Genomic DNA, 23,672 nt, shown 5'->3' with positions numbered 1-23,672 from the left:
TTTTTTTGGCAAAAAAGTGGCATTTTCTGAATCTTTTTTTTTTGGCAAAAAAAAAGTGGCATTTTCTGAATCTTTTTTTTGGCAAAAAAAAAAAAAAGAAGTGGCATTTTCTGAGTCCTCCCTGCAAAGAACTCGACCCCCCCATGGTTGCTGTGGTTACCTGGAGGATGCTGTGCCCACCACAGTGATCCCAGAGCTTTCCCAGACTAACAGGCTGCATTTAGCCCATATTTGTATTTTCACCTCCTCTTCTCTAAAAAGAGAGGAGCAAAAAAAAAAAAAAAATGTGGCGAGGAGAGACTTCCCTGCAGCTCTTCCCCTCCTCAGCCTTCTGCTCCATCCAGGAGACGATGGGGGGAATTTTTAGAGCAGCAGACCAAAATCCGAGCAACTGTTAACAAAAAGTGTGAATATGGCAGACAGGAGAGGAGTTCCATAAGGAATGCACTTCCAGGGGTGTTTTCTGGGAAGGGAGAGCCTCCATTCACCCAAAGGAACATTTCAGACCCGGGACTTTTCAGCTCCCTCAGAGCAGCCAAAGGAGACAGCGAGAGGAGGAAAAATAATTCCCCAGATGAGAAAAAAATCACCTTTTTCCTCATGATCTGAGGCTGGCTGAAACTCAAAGAATGAAATTTTATATAATAAATCATTTCATGGAATGGTTTGGGGTGGAAAGAACTTTTAGGACCCTCTCATTCCGACTCCTGCCATGGGCAGGGAGGTGACCATTGCAAGCTGGGAAATGTTCTTTGAATATGTACAGAAATTTCATAAAATATCTCTACATGTTTTCTAAAAGATCTTTACATATTTTGAAAGTTAAACTCTAAAATGAAATTTTATAAAATAAATAATTTCATGGAGTGGTTTGGGGTGGAAAGAACTTTTAGGACCCTCTCACTCCAACTCTACCATGGGCAGGGAGGTGTGCACTGCAAGCTGGGAAATGTTCTTTGAATATGTACAGAAATTTCATTAAATATCTCTACACGTTTTCTAAAAGATCTTTACATATTTTGAAAGTTAAACTCTAAAATGAAATTTTATAAAATAAATAATTTCATGGAGTGGTTTGGGGTGGAAAGAACTTTTAGGACCCTCTCATTCCAACTCCTGCCATGGGCAGGGAGGTGACCATTGCAAGCTGGGAAATGTTCTTTGAAAATGTACAGAAATTTCATAAAATAACTGCACACATCCCATAAAATATCTCTACATGTTTTCTAAAATTTCTTTACATATTTTGAAAGCATCACCCAATGAATTTTCAGTTGTTCCTGCCCAGTCGTCTTTGCTTAAACTCCAAGAATGAAATTTTATATAATAAATCATTTCATGGAGGGTTTGGGGTGGAAAGAACTTTTAGGACCCTCTCATTCCAACTCTACCATGGGCAGGGAGGTGTGCACTGCAAACTGGGAAATGTTCCTTGAATATGTACAGAAATTTCATTAAATAACTGCACACATCCCATAAAATATCTCTACATGTTTTCAAAAAGATCTTTACATATTTTGAAAGCATCACCCAATGAATTTTCAGTTGTTCCTGCCCAGTTCTCTTTGAAGCCAGGAAATCTCAGCCCGTGGACGTCTCGTGTCTGTGACTCCCCCAGATTTATTTCTCTATGAAGAAAAATATTCTTGCCTGATTTTTACTTTTTTATTTTTTTGCTTCCCATCTTTCAGTTTCACTATCTCCTAATTTCTGAGCAGCAAGACAGAGAGAAGCTCCAAATAACTCTCGTTGAAATCAGCCATTATTGAGAATTCTTTAATCAGGCCCCATCTCAGTCGTGTCTGTGCCAAGATTAAACACTCCCAATCTCCCTCCTGCTCCCAAAAGTGCTGGGAAAGCAACAATTAAACAGCAAATCTGAGTGCAGAGACATTTGCAGAAGAAGCAGTGACAGACTGCGCTTCCCTCCTGGTATAAATATATTTATAGATAAATATCTCTCTCTATAGATATCTATATTCTAGAAATATAGAGATAGATAGAGCTTTTCATTGCATTAAATTCCAAACAACCACCCAGAATGGATTTGCTCCAATGTGGGATTTGGATTTTTTTTTATTCCTTTTTCCTGCACCCATTTCCCTCCCCAGCACTCTGGCCCTGGAATTGATAATGATTTAATAGGAATATTGAGGTTGGAAAAGCCCTCCAAGGGAATTCAGCCATGAATTCCCACTCGGGGATGCCCTGGGGGCCTGGCTCACCTGAACCTGCAGAAAACGAGACGAGAATAATCCCAAAATAAGTAACAGCCCCAAAATAAAGAACAGACCCAAACCAGCACTGAGGGCTGGAGCTGGATGGTTTCTAAGATCCCTCCCAACTCATCCAGGGATCAAACCAAAGGAGGAAGTGATGGCACAGAATCCCAAGGGGATTTCACTCCCTCTGGAGCAGCTACAACCACACCTGGGAATATTTTGCAAACAGAAAAGGGCGTGGGGGGTAAAAAAAAATTTAAAAAAGGCAAAAAGTGTGGGGTAAATTGTTCTCAATGAATAATTCCTCCAGCTCTGATAGCAATGCATAATTAGAGTGTATAATAGGATGTATTAGTTGGGGGTACTAATTAGTTAATGTTTGTACAGCTCCTGGAAGGTGCAATGTGCTCAGGCATTATCATTAACCAAGCTGAGCCCTCAGGCTGAAATTCCTTTTCACCATAACTCAGAGCAGGATCACCCCCACCCCTTCAGAGCCATCAAATGTGGTACCTGCTGATCCCATCAGGGAGGAAAATTCACAAACTGGGGCCTGGGAGGGAGCTCCTGGCTGCTGGGCAGATGAAGAGGAGAGGAATTATTGCCACTTTTTGGGAGGTGCTGCCTTGAAACTGGGGCAGGGCTGGGGCACTCGGGGGGCAGCAGCCGGAGTTTACCCAGTGAGATCGGTCAGAATCTCGATCTGACAGAAAATCAGAAGCTCCTCCGGCCTTCAGAGCATTTCCCAGCACCTCTGAAGAGCAGATAATAAAGTCCTGAAGCTAAATAAATAAACATTAATTAGCCCAGAAGAGCCAAAAGCCATTGGGTGCTTGCCCAAACCTGATCAACTTGGTGTTCACTGTTGCAGAAAGGAAGGCAAAACCCCCAAATACCCCCCAAAATGTTTAAATCTTCAGCAACCCAAAATTTATAAATAATTTATAAATGTATTATCATATTATATTGTATTGTATTGTATTGTATTATATTATATTGTATTATATTATATTACATTACATTACATTATTAATAATTTATAAATCTACATTGGGTGCTTGCCCAAACCTGATCAACTTTGTGCTTCACTGCTGCAGAAAGGAAAGAATAAAACCCCAAATACCCCCCAAAATGTTTAAATCTTCAGCAACCCAAAATTTATAAATAATTTATAAATGTATTATCATATTATATATATTATATATATTATATATATTATATTATATTATATTATATTATATTATATTATATTATATTATATTATATTATATTATATTGTATTATATTATATTATATTATATTATATTATATTATATTATATTATATTATATTATATTATACTATATATAGAATATATATAATGATATATAATATTAAATTATGATATATATATAAATATTATGTATATTTATTATAATGAATATATATCTCAGAGTATTCATTATATATTATTATAATACATTAATAGTATAATAAATTAATAGTATAATAAATAATACATAATAATAAATAATATTATGTATTATATATTTATATAATAAATACTCTGAGATTGAGAGTGGAGACTGTGGGCCTGGCCCAGAGGTCCCACAGTTTCCATTCTCAATCTCAGAGTATTTATTATATTAATATATAATGTCAATATTAATATTATACATTATAATATTATAATATATTTGATAATATTATACATTATAATATTACATATACAGCCCCCACTCTCCATCTCCACTCCCACTCAGCTCCACCCCGTTATTTTTTCCCTGAATGCTTCATCCTGACACCCCTGGAGGGGGGGAAATATTTTATTTTGTTGAGGTCTCCCTCCTTTTCTGAGGGCTTTATTTGCTTTCAGACTGCAGCTGGTGCCAGGCAGTTTGTAAACAGCTCTCCAGAATTAATAAAAAATTAATACAACGCTGTAAGAAATGATCAGAAATCACATGTGACCTCTTATTTATGTGCTTATCCTGCTTTAAAATTCATCAATGTTTAACCAGCACTCCTTAAACCACTTACAAAATGTACACACAGCCACTAATTAATTGCTGCTCTCAGTTTGAATTGAGGCCAGGCCCTGCCTTGTCTTACCTGGCCATGAGGTCAGGATGAGAAATAACAGCCAGAGGTGGGCTGTAAAAAACCATAAAATCACCAAAAGAAATGGGTAGGGGAAAAGTTACGGGGTTTGGATGGGTTTTGTTTATAATTTATTTTATTTCCTTTGACGTGGATTCAGCTGTAGGCTGCTAATTTGGGTTAATACTGATAATTACTCAAAACAATGAATAGTTCAATCACTCAAAGGCTTTTCCTTTTTTTGAACTGTAGAGATTAAACCTGTCCTGCCACTCCCCACTCCCTGGTGGAAAAGGGATTTAACTCTTGCTGGGAATGGAGAGAAATCCATTCAATTTTTTTTTTACCTGACACATTTTCAAAGGGAATAATTATTTTTTTTCCCTATTGGATCTTGGTTTTTCTCCTTAGTGGTGATTTAACCTGCTGCTCTAGCTCGAGCTGAAAGGCAGATTTCAGGCGAGGATTTATTTTCTAGAAATGTTCTGTCTCTGAAGGATCCATCCCCAAGGGGAAGGAATTTTATCCACTGCTGGGAGGAAGGAGGCAGAAAGAACTCAGCATATCCAGATCCCCCTTTTTGCAACCCTGGCCAAAACTGTCATGGATTTATTGAAAGTGAAATTTTCTGCTCAGAAATCATCCACAGGAATGGGAACACTCCAGGGCTGTGGCTGGCTGGGTTTTCCTGGGAACAAACACCTTCCAGTGTGCAGGTCTGAGTTTTAATGGGGATAATTCTGGGGAAAAATGTCCTAAAAGCAAAGATGTTCACAGAGTCTGTCTGGTTTCGGCCTACAGAGACAATAAAACTCCTCAGTCTTGTGACATCAGCTTCACCTTCAGCTGAAATCACCTTCAGAAATCATCCACAGGAATGGGAACACTCCAGGGCTGTGGCTGGTTGTGTTTTTCTGGGAACAAACACCTTCCAGGGTGCAGGTCTGAGTTTTAATGGGGATATTTCTGGGGAAAAATGTCCTAAAAACAAAGATGTTGACAGAGCCTGTCTGGTTCCGGCCTACAGAGACGAAAAAACTCCTCAATCTTCTGACATCAGAATCACCTTCAGAAATCCTCCACAGGAATGGGAACACTCCAGGAGTGTGGCTGGTTGTGTTTTTCTGGGAACAAACACCTTCCAGTGTGCAGGTCTGAGTTTTAATGGGGATATTTCTGGGGAAAAATGTCCTAAAAACAAAGATGTTCACAGAGCCTGTCTGGTTTCGGCCTACAGAGATGGAAAAACTCCTCAATCTTCTGACATCAGAATCACCTTCAGAAATCATCCACAGGAATGGGAACACTCCAGGATTGTGGCTGGTTGGGTTTTTCTGGGAACAAACACCTTCCAGTGTGCAGGTTTGAGTTTTAATGGGGATATTTCTGGGGAAAAATGTCCTAAAAACAAAGATGTTCACAGAGCCTGTCTGGTTTCGGCCTACAGAGACGACAAAACTCCTCAATCTTCTGACATCAGAATCACCTTCAGAAATCCTCCACAGGAATGGGAACACTCCAGGGCTGTGGCTGGTTGGGCTTTCCTGGGAACAAACACCTTCCAGGGTGCAGGTCTGAGTTTTAATGGGGATATTTCTGGGGAAAAATATCCAAAAAACAAAGATGTTCACAGAGCCTGTCTGGTTTCGGCCTACAGAGACAACAAAACTCCTCAGTCTTCTGACATCAGCTTCACCCTCACATCTCATCCCAAATTAAAGGAGGAAATAAAGCTGGATTAATTGTTGGACTCCTTAAGGATCTTTAATGAACTCCCCACAGCCAGGAATTTGTTAATTCTGCAGGACAGGGCAGGCCTGGGGTCTTTGACAAACACCTTCATTTTCCCCTCACTCAGCTGCCAAAATCCTAAATTTACAGAAGCTCTTGAATTTACTTATTCCAGAATAAACTTGATCCTTCCAGAGCCTGTTTTTTTATGGATATGGAGTTAAATAATCATCATTACATCCCCACAGGAACAGGAGGCCAAAAGCAAAACCGCAAAATTCCGTGCGGGTGAGGCCAAAACCTCCCCACATTTGGGACCTAGGTGGTGGCAGATTCTTTTCTTCAGGCTGGTTTTGATATTTAATAATTTGTGAAATTACTCTGAGTGGGAAAGGGAACAAATTCCAGAATTCCCACTAAGCTGAGAATTTAATAACAGGTTCCTGAGCTTGGTTTACAGGGATTTTTGCATTCATGAGGCTTTTGGTGACTTCCATGAGACTTTTTGGTGACTTAATCTTAATCACCAATCTGAGAATGTAATAACAGGTTCCTGAGCTTGGTTTACATTGATTTTTGCACGCATGAGGCTTTTGGTGACTTCCAGCTTCATGGGAATGTAAATTGCACTACTTTAAATGGTATTTAAATGGTACTTGACCTTAAATGGCATTTCACAGCATGGAAAGACATCCATAATTTTAATACTGTCCCCTCAGGATGATGGTCAGTGTTCCACGGAGAGAAATGTGGAGATGTCATGGAGGTTCCTTCTTTTGGTCCAAGAGAGCTGAAGAGAAGGTCCTTGAAGGGAAAATCTGGGAACAAGGCAGGCCCAAGGCATGGACTGAGTCAAAAAAGGAGCACGAGAAGCAGAGCCAGACTGGGAATTTCTTATCAGCAGCAGGGATAAATGTCGATTTTCCCTGAATGATTCCATGAAAATGGGATTTTGTTGAGGATGGGGCTGGGGAGCACACAGAGCTCTCCTGAACCACAAATCAAACCCCAGATCCTTCCTGCTCCCAGATGAGCTCAATGCCACACTGGAGAAAGGAATGATTTTAGCAGCTGGACGAGTTATTTCGTGCTGCGGAGGTTATTAACCTTTGGAACAAATTATCAGGGAAGTGGAGTTTGCTCTGCGAGTCCTCAAGTGGCTCTCTGGAGGCACCTTTTAGAAATACTGGTGGTGGAAACAGCAAAATTTGTCATTTGGGTGGCCCTGGATGGATAAAGTGGCAAAGCAGGTGGGGAAATTCCTCTGCCTCACTCCAAATTTTTGGTTGGACTCAGAAAATCCTGGAATGGTTTGGGTTGGGAAGGACTTCAAAGCCCACCCGGTGCCATTGCCCTGCCATGGGCAGATACACATTTGCTACACCAGTACCTTTATGAGACTCATGGCCAAATATCAGGGAAATATGAAATTTTCCCCTTCTTTTCCTTATCACCTCCATGGAAAACTCATCGAGGCAACATTAATTCCACTCACCTTTTACAGCAAAACAACAGAGTCCAGACCTCGCTCTCGAAAATTAATAGAATAAATTTGGGAGCTAATCATAACCGGAGAGAGGTTAATCACTTCCTCAGATTGTTGAGGAATTTATACACACTGGGACCCTTAATATATTCAACAAAGCAATGGCACCAAAGAAAATACCCATAGATTTTGTTTTCAAATACAAATTTCTCATAATTCAAAATCGCCGGTGGGCTCCTTCCTTTCCTGATTTGTACAATTTGTGTTCCCACTGCAGAGCAACCAAGCTCTGCCTTCATTTGCCTTCACAAGTGACATTGATGTGGCTTTTAAAGCCAGCAGCCTAACGTGTGATTTAGAGGCTCCGAGAAAGAAAATTACAACTCTGGGGGGGAAGAAATGGCTGCGAAATTTCCATTGAAATCGTTCGATTTCACTCCGGGGATGAGGCAGCACCTGAGTGGCTCTAAGTCAGCCTGTCTTGCATCTGAATATGGGATGGAGGTTTAAAAAGCACCAAACAGCCTTGTGCTAATGCCTCCCCAAGACAAAGCAGAGCTCTTCAGGCTGGCTTTTATGGCAGGAACAAAACAGGCGCAGCTGGAGGCCCTGGAGGCTCCAGACAATTCTGCTTTTGCCTTTCATGCAGCAGCAGCAGCCAAAGCCCAGCCCTGCTCCAGAGAAAGGCAGGGCACCCCTGTAAGTGGAGGGGAGGGCAGGGACAGACAGACAGGAGGGATTTTCAAAGGTTCAAGGGCTGGTGGCAGCGCTCGGGTTCTAATGAAAGTCAAAACGGCCTTGCTTTGCTTTTCTTCTTCTGAAGAGCAGCTGAGGCATAAACTCAAAGGGATTTAGAGCTGTGGCTGCCCCTGGATCCCTGGGAGTGCCCAAGGCCAGGCTGGATGGGGCTTGGAGCAACCTGGGATAGCGGAAAGTGTGGGACCCATGGTGGGAGCAGCTGAGCTTTGGGGTCTCCTCCAACCCAAATCAATCCAGGATTCTGTGTGCTGCTTTGGACGGGATTTTGGGAAGGAATTCCTGGCTGTGAGGGTCAGGAGGGGCTGGGATGGAATTTCCAGAGCAGCTGTGGATCCCTGGAAGTGTCCAAGGCCAGGCTGGAGCCCCCTGGGACAGGGGGAGCTGTGGGACCCATGGTGGAGCTGGATGGGCTTTGGGGTCTCCTCCAACCCAAACCATTCCAGGATTCCATGGGCAGGTTTGGATGGGATTTTGGGAAGAAATATTGGGAGAGGGGCTGGGATGGAATTCCCAGAGCAGCTGTGGCTGCCCCTGGATCCCTGGCAGTGCCCAAGGCCAGGCTGGAGCAGCCTGGGACAGGGGGACGTGTCCCTGACACTGGATGGGATTTAAGGTCCCTTCCCACCCAAACCATTCCATGGCAGCAACAGAGGAAAACAACGCTCAGAACACCAAGAGCAGATATTTTGTGTTCTATTTCCACAAAATCTCCGAGAAGGAGGGATAGATGGGTGTAAAACCGCGACTAAAATATGTCAGTGTTGATTCCGAGTGCCCTGTACGCGGAACCTCTGCCCCGACCTCGGAGCTCCTGACCTCCCCTCCAGCTTAAATTAACGGGGTAATGACGAAAAGCACTTCTCTCCTCTTCCCAAAATGTGAGAAGTGCCTGGCAATTAAGCAGCCTTTGAGGATGACACTGCTGATTATTTCAGGACAATCAAGTCCCCGCCCGAGAAATGGGGTTGGGATGGGAAGAGCAGTGTCAGAGGCACAGTTAAACAATGCCTGGCTTGCCCATCATTCCCACCAATTATTGCAGGATGGGGGAGAAGGAAAACTATTTATAACCTGTCGGTCTCCAGAAACCACAATTATGATGATTTAATTAACACATGCAGAGGCTTTGAGGCAATCGTGTCGTTCTGAATTTAAGAAGCGGCGCATTTCAGGCCCAGGATGATTTAGAAATGCAGATCGAGCCAGGGCAGGGCTTTGATGGCCTTGTTGGTTCCTTTCAGAGCATCCATCACGTCCCAAGATAATCCACATGGCTGTGGCAGTGAAGGATGGGAGGAATCAGCAGGGCTGTCAGGGGCCATCCCACAGAAGGAGAAGCTGATTTTTAATGAGGATGGACCGAAAATGAGCAAAACCACAGAACTGAAGTCTCTTCATCAAAGACACCGTTGGTGTGTTGGAAAAACCTGGGAAAATGGGGTTTGGGTGGATGAGAGTGGAAGGACCTGCTTGGCACTGTGTCCTTGGCATGGTGCCCTGGAGGCCTAACCTTGGCCTAACCTTGGCCTAACCTTGGCTTAACCTTGGCTTAACCTTGGCTTAACCTTGGCCTAACCTTGGCCTAACCTTGGCTTAACCTTGGCTTAACCTTGGCTTAACCTTGGGCTGAACTGAGAGCTGGAGCACCCAAACCCAGGGTATTGCCAAAGGATTCCCAAATCCTGGTCTGTCCCACTGCCCTGGCCAACTCCCCCAAGGAAATCTCACTTCAGGTCTCATTTCCTCTCTCTGGCTCAGATTATTTGCTGTGTCCTCTTCTCCCAAACACAAAAAATGACTCCTTTGGTGTTTCCATGCAGTGATTAAACCTGGAATTGTCAGCTGCTGCCCAAACACTCATCATTCTTGCCTTCTTTAACCATCTATTGTTTTTTAAATGGATTAACACCTAAGTAACATAAAGGAAAATCCCACTTCTTCCATATTTCACCATCAATTGCTCCTTGATTGGATTAACACACAAGCAACATAAAGGAAAATCTTAACCACAGTTTACACGGAGGAAAATAAAAATTACAAAGAACCTCCTGCTCTGTAAGTGCTGGAAGCTCCCACCAGGCCAGGCTGGGAATTCCAATGGTACCTGGAGCAAGTCCAGGGAAAGCTGGGGCCTTTCTTTCAGTGAAATTTTTTTTCCTAATATCCAACCTGTTGGTCTCTTCCACCGGGCAGCACTGACAGAACCAGAGGGCACAGCCTCAAGCTACGGCAGGGAAGGGATTGGTTGGATATTGGGGAAAAGTTTTTCACCGAAAGAATAATAAAGCACTGGAATGCTCTTCCCAGGGAGGTGGTGGAATCACCATCTCTGGGTGTGTTTAAAAAAGCCTGGACCTGGCACTTGGTGATAGAGTCTGGGTGAGGTGTGAGGGCACAGATTGGACTGGATGATCTCAGAGGTCTCTGCCAACCTCATCATCCTGGGATTCTGGGATTCTGGGATTCTGGGATTCTGGGATTCTGGGATTCCTTGTGATCTCCAAATCCCTGAGGCTGGGAAAGCCCTCCAAGATCATTGGGTCCAACCTGTGACCTGTCCCCTCTGTCAACCCAGAGCCCTGAGTGCCACTGTCCAGTTGTTCCTTGGGCACCTCCAGGGATGGGGATTTTACAGGGGCCTGGATCTTTCAGGGGCCCTGACGGGCACCCAAATATCCCTGTTGAGAGGTGTTGGGGCACAGGCTGGACTCGATGATCTCAGAGGCCTCTTCCAACCTCATCATCCTGGGATTCTGGGATTCTGTGAATCCACAGTGCAATTACAGAGCTCTGTTAATGAGCTGTCAGCCTCAGGACAAGACCTAATGGAGCACATGCAATGCCTGGCCTCTGCTCAGGGGAGAATTTGGGAGAGGTGAGTTCAGCTCCTTCCTTTCCCTCTGAGCTCTGCATTATCCCAGAACAATTCCACCCCCAAGGTCCCAGCAGCCCAAATCCCTGCTGAGCTCCTCTCTCAGCCAGGCACCAGAGGAAGCACCGAGTAAGAGTTTCACAAGTGTTCCACATCCTCCTGCATTTCCTTTCCAAATTTTCCCCAATCTCAATTGCTGCAGGAGGCACAGCTGGCTCAGCTCCGCCGGAAACGCGGCCGCTCCATTTTGGGAACGTCTTTGGGAACTCTCACACTTCACAAGTGCTGAGCCCAGGGAAATTTTGCCCCCTGTGCGTTTTCTTGCTGCATCACTGGTGCCTCTCCAGCACACCTCCCCACAGTCTGGGGTTGTGTTTGCAACGCCGAGGGCAAAGAAAGGCTCAGAGGGGTAAAAACTGCCCCATCTCTGGAACATCCAAGGGCAGGTTGGGGCTTGGAGCAGCCACAATGTCCAAGGATGGGTTGGAGCAGCCAGAATGTCCAAGGCCAGGTTGGACAGGGCTTGGAGCAGCCAGAATGTCCAAGGATGGGTTGGAGCAGCCAGAATGTCCAAGGATAGGTTGGAGCAGCCAGAATGTCCGAGGCCAGGTTGGATGGATGGGTTGGAGCAGTCAGAATGTCCAAGGCCAGGTTGGATGGAGGGGTTGGAGCAGCTGTGGAAGGGCTCCTGCGCATGGCAGGGGGTGGCACTGGGTGACCTTGAAGGCTCCTTCCATCCAAACCATTTTATAATTCAGTTATTTCTAAAATGTGCCTTCTCCGAGCCCCTGCTGGGCATGGGCAGAGCCCTGAGGAGCAGCACTGTCCCCTTCCCCTTTCCTGACTCTCCCCACACAAACCCAGGGCTTAGGACCCTTCCCTTGGGCTGGTTCACCCCCAATTTCCAGCCCAACAGAAATTTGGGCTGTATTTTGGGTATTTCTGGGTTCCAGAGTCACAGAGGGCTGGGAGAAGAGAGGGGAGAAGGAGCCACAGAAGGGAGCAGAGCAGTTTGGCTGACAGTGCTCATCCTCCTGTGTCCCACAAGAGTCACAGCAAAGAAACCCGGTGTTTGGCCCTGCGGTGAGCACAGAGGGTCCATGAGGAGTTTCTTCTCCCATTTTGCTCACTCCTCACCTCCCAGGTGAGCTCTTTGCAATGTCCCAGCTGTGGGAATCCCTCCCTTTTCATTCCCCTCAGCTCTGGTGAACTCACACCCCTCAGCCATGGGGTTCAGCATTCCTCTCAAACCTCTCGGGCTGATGACCACAGGAAACCCAACCGCTGCTCTTAAAAAGAATTTTTTTAAAATGTAAAATTCAAGCAGCGAATTTTTAAAAAAGTAAAATCCAGGAGTGATTTCTCCCATGAGGTCCCAAAATCTCCCCGAGCTCAGGCTGAGCCCCCAGGGCACCCCTTTTTAATCTGAGCTAAAGAAGTGGAACCTCACCCTCAACCCTCTCTGGAAACTGTTCTGGTTTATCCTCTTGTTCCAAGAAGCACCACAGGGTTTAATAAATAAATAAATAAATAAATAAATAAATAAATAAATAAATAAATAAATAATAAGAACCAGCATGTCAACTCCATGGTGTTTAATAAATAAATAAATAAGTAATAAGAACCAGCGTGTCAACACCATGGTGTTTAATAAATAAATAAATAAATAATAAAACCCAGAATGTCAACACCATGGTGTTTAATAAATAAATAAATAAATAAATAAATAATAAGAACCAGCATGTCAGCACCATGGTGTTTAATAAATAAATAAATAAATAATAAAAACCAGCACGTCAAAACCATGGTGTTTAATAAATAAATAAATAAATAAATAATAAGAACCAGCATGTCAACACCATGGCGTTTAATAAATAAATAAATAAATAAATTAATTAAAGAAACCCCCCACATGTCAACAGCATGATGTTCAATGAATAAGTAAATAAATAAATAAATAATAAAAACCAGTGTGTCAACTCCACGACGTTTAATAAATAAATAAATAAATAATGAAAACCAGCATGTCAACTCCACGATGTTCAATAAATAAATAAATAATAAAACCCAGCGTGTCAACATTTCCCTTAAATCAGGCTCAGCAGAGGGTCTGCAGCAGCCCACCAGGCCTGCCCGTCTTTAATTCCTTCCTCAATGCATTTCCTCCCAGCGGAGAGAGGGGAAGGAGCAGAATTCCGGCTGAAGGGGATGCTGAGTGTCTGGTTTGAGCACAAGTGACCCCCAGCCCCGTGGAAGGCCCAGCAGAGCTGTCCCTGTGAGCGAGCAGGTGGCTGTTTATCCACCGTGGGGTACGGCCAGACACGGAGAAGGAGAGGTGTAAAAAGCGACCTCACGGCGCTCAGTTGACACAGAAAAGCTGCTCACCTGCCTGCCTCTTGTTTGTTCTGTCCCTGCCAGCCTGGGAAAGGGGACAGCAATGACCTTCCAGGAGACAGAAACATTTAAACATTTTCCTTCTCCCCACAGCACCTTCCCAGCCAGCCACTCTCAGCTTTCCTGCGAGTGTGATATGCATGAAATACAGAATACCAGGGCTGCCTTTGTGAAATCCCTTTTTACAGCTTCCAGATCTCCGGCAAATGCACAAAATGAACGGGAGGGTGAGAGGGAGGGAGATTTGCACAAAGCAAACCCCAGGCTGAGGGAGCAGCACTCTGCTAAACTGGATGGCCAGAGCCCAAATTGGGAGCATCCAGTTATTACAGCCAGCCCTGCCAAGAGACGGAGCAGAGAGCCCAGGTGTCAGTGATTATAACGCCACTGCTGCCAAAGTCACTCCTGCCTGCCTTTGGCTCTCTCCCTCTCTCATTCCCAGCGCAGGGAATCATCCCTGGAGCAGGGACTGGGAAATGCAGCCCCACAGAGCAGCTCTCACCTCTGGGCCCCTGCTGGATGCTCCAAACCTCGCAGAATTTTAAAGCAGCACCGTGCCTGGGGCTGCTGTGGAGAGAAGAGCTGTGGAAATACCTCACTGCATTATTCCCAGGCCAGCTCTGCCATGGAAAATCAGTGGTTTGTGGATGAGATGAGCTGGATGCTTCCACACCCCAAAATGATCCCTGTGAAGGTTCCAGCTCTGCTCAGCTGACCCCAAACCCCACGCCAGTGTCTGATCAGACATCCCCTCCCTTTCCCTGTTCAAACGGAGCTGATCCATCACCTTTTCCCAAACCCACACCACTCCTGGACCCTCAGCTGCCCCCAGGCACAGGGGGGTGAGCGCATGAAAGCAGAAAATGCTTTGGAAAATATTGCTGGGAGAGGTAAAATCAATCAGTCAGTGACTCCTGGAGCCTGCCTGGCCTCACACAGGTATCCAGGCACTCCTCTCCCCTCTCAGGCCTTCTATTTTTGGGAGAAAGCTGAGGCTGAGCACAGGGAATGAGCCAGGCAGCCCCGGGGGAGGATGGGCCTGAGCTGCATCACACCTGCACAAAATAATAGTTTTTCCACAAGCACGGGTAAATTAGGAAATAAAGAGAGGTTCCATTTCCCTTTTTTTTTTTTTTTTTTTTCACCAAACACAAACCCTTTCCCCTGCTGAAGACTCTACAAGGGATTTTTTTTAACCATTTTTAAGTGCTGTACACTGAATATCGTTCCTTTTACAAGTGGAACCTTGTAGCTATGGAGACGCAGAATGTCAAATCCAAGCTGAAGACAGGATTTCAGTGGGGGCTTTGGGTTGCTACATGTGCCTTCAATGATCTGCTTTCCACCTCCTGAAGTCTTCATTATTCTCTAGATTTTATTAGTGCATTGCAAAGAGCCACTGGGTGTTCAATAAGGACACGGAGCGACCTGGCAGGCACAGCTCTGGGGTGTCCTGCACCGCCTGATTTACACCACAAACCCCCCCCTCAGTCCTGCAAAGTTGTCACCAGTTTAATTTAATCCGAATTAAAAAAGCAGAAACCGTTGTCATCGTCTTAATTTAATCCAAATTAAAAAAGCAGAAACCGTTGTCATCGCCTTAATTTAATCCAAATTAAACCCCAGAAACCGCTCTGGTGCTGCCACAGCACCTGGAAGCCAGGTGAGCTGGGGTCCCCTGGTGTTTAATGCTGTGTGCAACAGCCACAAGCACCTGGGGGAATTGCACCAGGCTGGCCCCACGTTCCAGCACCTGGGAGGGCTCCTGAACCTTGTAATTGCCCGCTGGATAATCTGAATTATCCGAATTCCAGCCTGCCAAACATCATGCCTGTCTTCTGAGATCCGAAATGCATCAGGGGCGGTGGTGGCATTGCCTGGGTTCTCAGTTGTCGTGTGCACATTCAGCTGTTCCCCACCAAATTAAACAACATTTTAGCCGAGCTAATGAAACTTGAGGGGTGTTAAACCTGAGGGTGAAGGGGACAGAGCCTTCCAGGCCAGATTAATGCTCCTTGTGACAGCCAGGGGGAAAATTCAAAATTACTTGAACATCGCTCACTTTCCACTCGTGCTGGCAACCGTGAACAAAGCAAACCTCACACCTCCATTCTGTATTTTCCTGGAGTAGTGGCAGGTATGTGGCAAGTGGTTTTCTGTTCTGAATACAGCACAGCTCCAGAGAAAGCAACCCCAAGTCACTGCTGCATTTGCCTTCCTTCCCCTCAAACTCCACAGTCCAAAACCACCTGGGGACTCCAGGTGCCAAATATGAAACCTCTCCCATTGTCAGTGCATTGGGTTCAAAGTTCAAAATTCAGTTCAAAACATTGGGTTTTGAACAATCCAGATCCCAGAACTGCAGATCCCACCCTGCTCATCCTCACCACGCCTCCCACAGCACCCGGGTGCCAAAGCCAGGGCTCCCAATTCCCTGCACAAAGGGGTGGGAATAAACCCCAACAGGCACATGAATGGAGCTGATCCATCACCAACAGGCACATGCCAAGTGGTTTTCTGTTCTGAAGACAGCACAGCTCCAGAGAAAGCAACCCCAAATCACTGCTGCATTTGCCTCCCTTCCCCTCAAACTCCACAGTCCAAAACCACCTGGGGACTCCAGGTGCCAAATATGAAACCTCTCCCATTGTCAGCGCATTGGGCTCAAAATTCAAAATTCAATTCAAAACATTGGGTTTTGAACAATCCAGATCCCAGAACTGTAGATCCCACCCTGCTCATCCTCACCACGCCTCCCACAGCACCCGGGTGCCAAAGCCAGGGCTCCCAATTCCCTGCACAAAGGGGTGGGAATAAACCCCAACAGGCACATGAATGGAGCTGATCCATCACCAACAGGCACGTGCCAAGTGGTTTTCTGTTCTGAAGACAGCACAGCTCCAGAGAAAGCAACCCCAAATCACTGCTGCATTTGCCTTCCTTCCCCTCAAACTCCACAGTCCAAAACCACCTGGGGATTCCAGGTGCCAAATATGAAACCTCTCCCATTGTCAGAGCATTGGGTTCAAAGTTCAAAATTCAGTTCAAAATATTGGGTTTTGAACAATCCAGATCCCAGAACTGCAGATCCCACCCTGCTCATCCTCACCACACCTCCCACAGCACCCGGGTGCCAAAGCCAGGGCTCCCAATTCCCTGCACAAAGGGGTGGGAATAAACCCCAACAGGCACACGAAACACTCTCTGGTGGAACATCCACGACCAAGGAAGCCAGGTCCACCTGGTGCCACGTCACAAGCAGGATTAAGTGAGCAGGACTGCAGAGGAATTGTGCAAATCCTCCTCTGCCAGCTCTAAACAAGCAGCAGCGCTCCAAGCAAACCCATCCCCTGCATCCACAGCAGTGGAGTCGCTGGCAGGAGAGCAACAGAGCAATTTGGAATCTCCTTGCAAAGCTGGACAGCAGAAGAGAAGTGCTGAGAGCTTTTCCTGATCGTGTTTCCCATGTTGCTGAGTCAAATCCCGACACGGCCTGAAGATTGTGGGAATCAGCTCCAGCAGTGCTGTCTAAGCCTCCACTGATCACTGAAATGCAATTAAACCCTCCAAGAATCCCCTTCTCCCAACCCAGATATTTGCAAGCGCGCTGCTTGACAAAGGCTCGAGTCCAGAGGAGCCTCTGTGTTCCTGCTGGCTCCAGGAAAACAACTCCAAGATCCTGCTGCAGTCCTGTTGTCCCCTGGTTTGCTCCTGAACCAGACCAAAAATGCAGGAAATCTCTGGCTTTATCATTAAACAGGCCACAAACCCCTCAAGATTTGATGTGGGGTCTGGAGAAAAGAGGTTTCCATGTTTAGTTTTAAACCAGAAAAAGGCTCTTAAGCTCCTCTGCATCTACCAATCCATTAAAAATAGGATTCTGTTGTAGCCACAGCTCATCAAATGGGTGCAAACAGGAGGAGAACAACACTCCAGATGCCTTTATCACAGTTGTTGACTCCAACTTAATAGCTTTTTTAATAAGTCTTAATTATTCAAAATAATCACCATCCCTTCCCTGCCTGTTGTCATTTAAGACCAGAGAACCTTCCACAGAGCAAACCCCGACGCAGGCAAAAAAAAACCACAAAACCAAAACACCCCAAAAACCCAAAATCTCATCAATCTTTCTCACATTCAGAGACACCTCAAGAGCTTCAGAAACATTTACCTCTCCTTCCCAGCAGCTGAAATGGTTTTAGGAGGATTCATGGTTCATACCTCGCATTCCCTGGAGCCAGAGATGGTGTAGGTGCAGGGCCCAGATCCATTAACGGATACATCCATGGTCTCAGAGTTTGTTGGCTTGTAGTCCACGTAATATTCCTGCAAAGGGGAGTTCATTTGCCTCTCTGACTCCCGCGCCTTTTTCCTGCGCCTCTTCATGAGCGTGTGCTGCTGGAGCTGCTTCATGCTGGCGGGGTAGCGCTTCCAGGACACGTAGATGACCAGCAGGATCATGGCCACGGAGAGGAAGAGGGCCACGCTCCCCGCGATGATCTTGTGGAAGGACACGTGCTCGTATTCCGGCTCCACCGCGGGCGTCGGGATGTCCGCGGAAGGGCTCGGCGCCGCCGACGTCGGCTGGTGGCTCTCCAGTTTGGACACGGTGGGTTTGGGGATGAACACGGGTCTCTGGGGGGTCCTGGGAGCCTGGTAGGACCTTTCAGTGGCCACCACCTGGATTTCGGCGCAGATGTTGTAGGTTTCCACAGCGTCGCTCACCTTCTCGCCCTGGATGTGTTTGGGGCCTGCGCAGATCATGGTGCTCTCCTTATTTCCCTTGAAATTCTTAAGCCAATTAAACAGGGGGCAAATGCTCCGAGTACATTCCCACATATTCCCGGACAGGGTGATGGAGATGAGCGAGATCCACGTGTTGATGGTCTCCTGGGAGATGTTGGTGAGTTTGTTGGAATCCAGGTTCAGCTTCTGCAGGTTGGGCAGGCACTGGAAGGTGCCGGGCTCCACGCCCGCGATGTCGTTGCCCGATAAATCCAAGTTGTGCAAGGAACTCCAGGTCCACGTCAACCCCTGGCTGATGGAGCGGATCCTATTCCACTGCAGGTAGATGGAGCGGAGGTTGAAGAGCCGCGGGAAGTGGGCAAAATTGATCTTGGAAAACTGGTTGTGCTCCAAGTGGAGCTCCGTCAGCTTCAGGAGGCCGGCGAAGGCGTTGCGGGACAAGCTCCGCAGGCGGTTGTAGCCCAAATCCAGGAAGTCGAGGTTGCGGCAGTCCTGGAAAACGCGGATGGGCACCGTTTTCAGCGAGTTGGACCTCAGGTGCAGGATCAGCAGCTTGCGGAGCCCCTTGAACTGCTCCGCCTGCAGCACCTGCAGCTTGTTGTAGGACAGGTCCAGGTTGCGGAGGTTGGGCACGGGGTGGAAGGTCTTGTTGTGCAGGTGGGTGATTTTGTTGGAGCTCAGGATCAGCTCCTTCAGCCGGCGGATCCCCTGGAAGGCGTCCTCGTCCACGGAGCTGATGTAGTTGTGGTCGAGGTAGAGCCATATGAGCTGGTTGAGGCCGGCGAACTGGTGGGATTTGAGCTTCTGGATGCTGTTGTAGCGCAGGGACAGGCCCTGGGAGCCGCTGGAGATGTTGTGGGGGATGTCGCGGAAGGCGTGCGACTCGCAGTACACGATCTTGCCGTCGCAGCGGCAGCTCTTGGGGCAGGCCCGCTGGGCTCCCGCCAGCCCCGCCAGCAGCGCCAGGGGGAGCAGCCCCAGCAGCAGCCTGGAGCCTCCCCGCTGCTTGATCACATGGAAACCTGCAAGATCCCAAAGGAAAAAAGGCTGTTGGAAAGGCTTGCAGATAAATTACCTGATTACCACGCTGTTGGAAAGCCTTGCAGATAAAATACCTGATTACCACACCATTGGAAAGGCTTGCAGATAAATTACCTGATTACCACACTGTTGGAAAGGCTTGCAGATAAATGAGCAGATCACCACACCACTGGAAAGCCTTGCAGACAAATTACCAGGTTACCACGTCATAAATGACCAGATCACTACACCCGTTGAAAAACCTTGCAGATAAACTACCAGATCACCACACCATTGCAAAGCCTTGCAAATAAATTACCAGATTACCATACTGTTGGAAAGCCTTGCAGATAAATTATCAGGCTACCACACTGTTGAAAAGCCCTGCAGATAAATAACCAGATCACCATGCTATTGGAAAGCCTTGCAGATAAATGACCAGATCACCACACCATTGGAAAGCCTTAAAGATAAATGACCAGATCACCACGTCATAAATGACCAGATCACCACACCATTGGAAAGCCTCGCAAATAAATTACCAGATTATCATACTGTTGGAAAGGCTTGCAGATAAATTATCAGGTTACCACACCATTGGAAAGCCTTGCAAATAAATAACCAGATCACCACACCGTTGGAAAACCTTGCAGACAAATAACCAGGTTACCACACCGTTGGAAAGCCTTGCAGACAAATTACCAGATCACCACACCGTTGGAAAGCCTTGCAGATAAATGACCAGATCAGCACATCATAAATGACCAGATGACCACGTCACTGGGGGCTTGGGGACAGCCTGAGCCCAGCTGGGATTTGGGGATTTGGGACACAGCCTGTTTGTCTCCTGCCTCGTCTCTTTGTGGTGCAAATCTCCATCCCTGGAGTGCCTGCCTGGCCATCTCTCATCTGGTGGCCCCCACTGCCACCAGAGTCCCCTGTTTGTTTTTCATGCACCCAGTTTGTTAGAGGAGGAGCAGGGGATGAGGCTTTTCAGCCTTTGCTTTCCTTCTTCTCCTCTGGAGCTGCTGCCTCCCCGTTGGAGAACGTTCAGTTTCCCCTGAATGTTAAAGAGAGCATCTTTCTGGTATTTAATCTGGCGAGATTCCTCTATAAAGCCTGCAGCTTCTCCAGAATGAAGGCTGGGATTTCTAAAGGGGCTGATGAGATCCCTGACCCAGGAGTAGACCCAGGCATGGAAAATCCTGAGTGGGGTGGGAAATATGGGCCTGAAGGAATTCTCTGACCCCATAGCCGGGGACTTTCCCCATGAACAAATTCAGGACCCAGCTGAGGTGGGGAATAGCAGAAAGAGAAGCACCATGATGACCCCGAGGGTTCCCCAGGAGCTCCAGGAGCCTGTTCCTCCCCTCTGTGCTGCTGTCCTCCAGCTCTCTGAGGAGCTGGGGTGTCCTCAGTGCTCTCTGCTGAGGTCTGAACAATAAACATATTTGTCAAGTCACTGTGCTGGATGCTCCAGAGTGCTGGAGAGGAAATGAGCCAGAGCTCCTGCTCCTACGTGCTCCTCAAGGAAAGCAACTGCAAGTCTAATCCCCCCAAAATTACCTCAGGAACAGGGAAATCTACTCCTCATGAAGTTTGATCCACCTTTATAACCCTGCATTTATTGTAAAATGAGGCACTAAGTGAAGCTTTTACTTTTTGCACTGAGCGATTCTGGTTTAGGAGTAGGTTTAAGTAAAACTCGTGAGTTTTATGTACCTGAAATACAGAAACAGATGCAGAGAAACAAAGTTTGTCCATGCAGAGAAGTGTACCAGAAATGCTGGCACGGGACCCCAGTGCCAGGTGAAGGTAGGAGATGTGTTCCTTTCAAATGAACCTTAACCCATGTTCATTTAATTCATCCACATATGGCTGTGAATACCTAAACAGTCATTAATTTGAATTAATCCAGGAGATGATGAGAATACCCACCCCAGCTCTTCCAGAGAGCAGCAAACCCAGAAAGTTTAAAGGGGGATTTTTCTCTTTCAGTTCCCCTCTCCTGACTGATTTTAAGGGTTTGCCTTTAAGATGTCATGTTTGTCATGCAGCAGAAGCTCTGGATGTGAGGACATATGTAACAATTGAATATATGGAATCCTGAATAATTATGAGAGGGTGTGGAGGGGGTGTCAGAACCCCCAACACCCATCTGCACGCCTGGAATAATTTTAGGGCTGCTGCCTCCGGAGTTGCAGCCTTGCTGAGAATGAAAATGCATTCTTCCAACAGGAAATATTTCAAAGGCTCATATCTCCTTGATAAATAATCACTTTATGATTTGTCACACACACACACACAGAGAACCAACCCAGTGCTGCAGGTCTTTAATCCAATTTTAAACCAAGGGGCAACCTGCAAAAACAATTCCTGATCTAGAATGCCCCTGCCTTTCACTTTAATGGGTAGATTTGTGATTTAAATTCTCTCTTTTTTTTTTTTTGCTCATTTTTTTTTTCCTCTTTGCCAGCAGCAGCCAGCTAGAAATATGTTCTGGCTGTTACAGACTCGGGGGCTGGGGATGGGGAGAGGAAGGAAGGAGGGGAATAAAACCTGTCACACTCCAAAAAAACCCCCGACTGCCAAATGACTGCTGGAGATGTAGCAGAGGCACCAGGGGCATCTTTTCAGCCTCTTCCAAACCCACCCATGCAAACAACTCCCCTTGGCTTCCCACATCCCGCAAAGTGTCCGAGCCAGCCCGGATGGTGCCGGGAGGGGGGGATCAGGAGGCGAAGCCGGCAGGGATTTTTGGGGGGGGGGGTCGGGACCCCAAAGGTGCCCTGCAGGTGCGGGGGTGGGATTTGAGGAACCCAGCACCCGTGGGTGCCACTGCGGGAGGAAAGGTGTAAGGTGTGCGTGTGTGCGTGTGCCCGGAGGGAGGGACAAGGGCTAAAAAGGCGATTTTCGAGCGCCGTGAGTCACCTGGCACAGCGGAATGCGCCGCTGGCTGCTGCTCCCGGTGTCCCCCCCCCCCCTCCCCGTCCCCGCCACCGCCGCCGAATAATCCAGCTGCAAAATCCACCCCACAGCTGCAGCTGTGCCAGCCAACAAACCACCAAAAGTTCACTCACCCATCCTTTTGTCATCAATAACGTCCTCCTTCGCCTTCCTCCAGATGTTTTCTCCTCTCTCTTCCCCCCTTTTTAAAAAAATTTTTTTGGTTTTTTTGGCTTTTCCCCCTCGCCTCTTTCTCCCTCTTTAAACCATCAGCATCTTCACGTCGCTGCCGCTCGCCCCGCCGCCATCCAGCCCTGCCTGCCAGGAACCCCACAAAGTTCCCCGGAGAGGAGCAGCCGGAATTTTTTTTTTTTTGGGGGGGGGATGAGGGAAGGGAAAGGATAAGGGAAAGGGGTTGGGGGTGGGGAAGAGAGGACGAAGGATGGGGGGAGTGTGGGGGGGTAGGGAGGGACTCTAAGCTCTGAGAGCCATTGTGGAAGTCATCAGAGGAGCGGCGGCGTTAAGTGGCGATTTTTTTTAAAGAAAAGCCAGAGCAGGAGATGCAGACGAACCAACTTCTCTGGGAGGAAGGGGCGAAGCTCTGCCGGCGCCTGGCATCCCTCATTGTGCCGCTGCCTCTTGCCATGGCCGGGCACAGCGATCCATCCTCCGCAGGGCCTCCCGTGCTGTGCCAGAGCCCGGCTTAGCAGCCCCCGCAGGCTCGGTTTATTCCATTTAGCTGGTCGGGTTTAAAGTGTTTTGTAGCTGTGCTGAGAGGCAGCTCTCGTCTAATTCCGAGGCTTTCCAGAGAGCGATGATGCTCCGGAGCTGGCGGGTGCCGAGGATGGAGTTTGTGGAGCACCGAGTGCCCTCCACTGGAGAAAACCCAGCGCGCATTAAAGGCTGAACAAGTGAGGCTGTCATGGCTCTGCAGACTTCGCTCCGCTCTCGGAAAAGAAAATTAAAGACACAGCATTGCCTTTGCCCACCGTCCTCCCCTGCCGGGCTCCCTCCGTCTCCCCCTGGATTATGGAATGTTTATGGCGTGGGATTTTCGGGCAGAGACGCCAAACAAAACATCTGCTCCCCTTTGGGATTTGCCAACCTGAGCTTGCTCTAATCCACCTGACCTGTGTGTTTGGCTTGGGCAAATTCTAAACTGTTCTTTTCTTTTTTTTTTTTCTTTTTTTTTCCTGTATTCCTGTGGGAGGGGAGGCAGGAAAAGGAAGGTTTGCAGGTGAAAAGTGATTGCAGGGTGCAGGGGCTGTGATCACACCGATCATCCCCACAAAAGGCATTTGATTTGACTGCAGGCAGCAACTCCAAATGTAAACACTCCGTGTCCTGCTGTGGCTGGGACAGGGTTAATCCCCTGCCTCGCAGCCTGTAATTTTTTTCTTTTTAAATCCAAGTGCCT

At 47.1% G+C, this 23,672-nt stretch overlaps 1 protein-coding gene across 2 annotated transcripts in view; it reads right to left on the bottom strand.

Annotated features, from left to right (window-relative positions):
- Nucleotides 1-23,399, bottom strand: part of LRRTM4 (leucine rich repeat transmembrane neuronal 4) — a 131,660-nt gene extending 108,261 nt beyond the window's left edge. Inside the window, exons 1-2 of one of the 2 annotated variants that reach the window (XM_054650792.2) lie at nt 22,390-23,399; nt 17,715-19,311 (exon numbers count right to left, since the gene is read on the bottom strand). In XM_054650792.2, the coding sequence (XP_054506767.2) occupies nt 17,759-19,311; nt 22,390-22,393 (1,557 nt within the window). In that variant the 5' untranslated portion in view covers nt 22,394-23,399 and the 3' untranslated portion in view covers nt 17,715-17,758. The remainder of the gene's footprint in view (nt 1-17,714; nt 19,312-22,389) is intronic. The other variant, XM_054650791.2, reaches the window with a different exon arrangement.
- Nucleotides 23,400-23,672: the final 273 nt, after the last annotated feature.

This window comes from Agelaius phoeniceus, chromosome 30 (assembly GCF_051311805.1).
Source record: "Agelaius phoeniceus isolate bAgePho1 chromosome 30, bAgePho1.hap1, whole genome shotgun sequence".
NCBI classification, from domain to species: domain Eukaryota; kingdom Metazoa; phylum Chordata; class Aves; order Passeriformes; family Icteridae; genus Agelaius; species Agelaius phoeniceus.
This window is presented reverse-complemented; position numbering and strand designations above follow the sequence as displayed.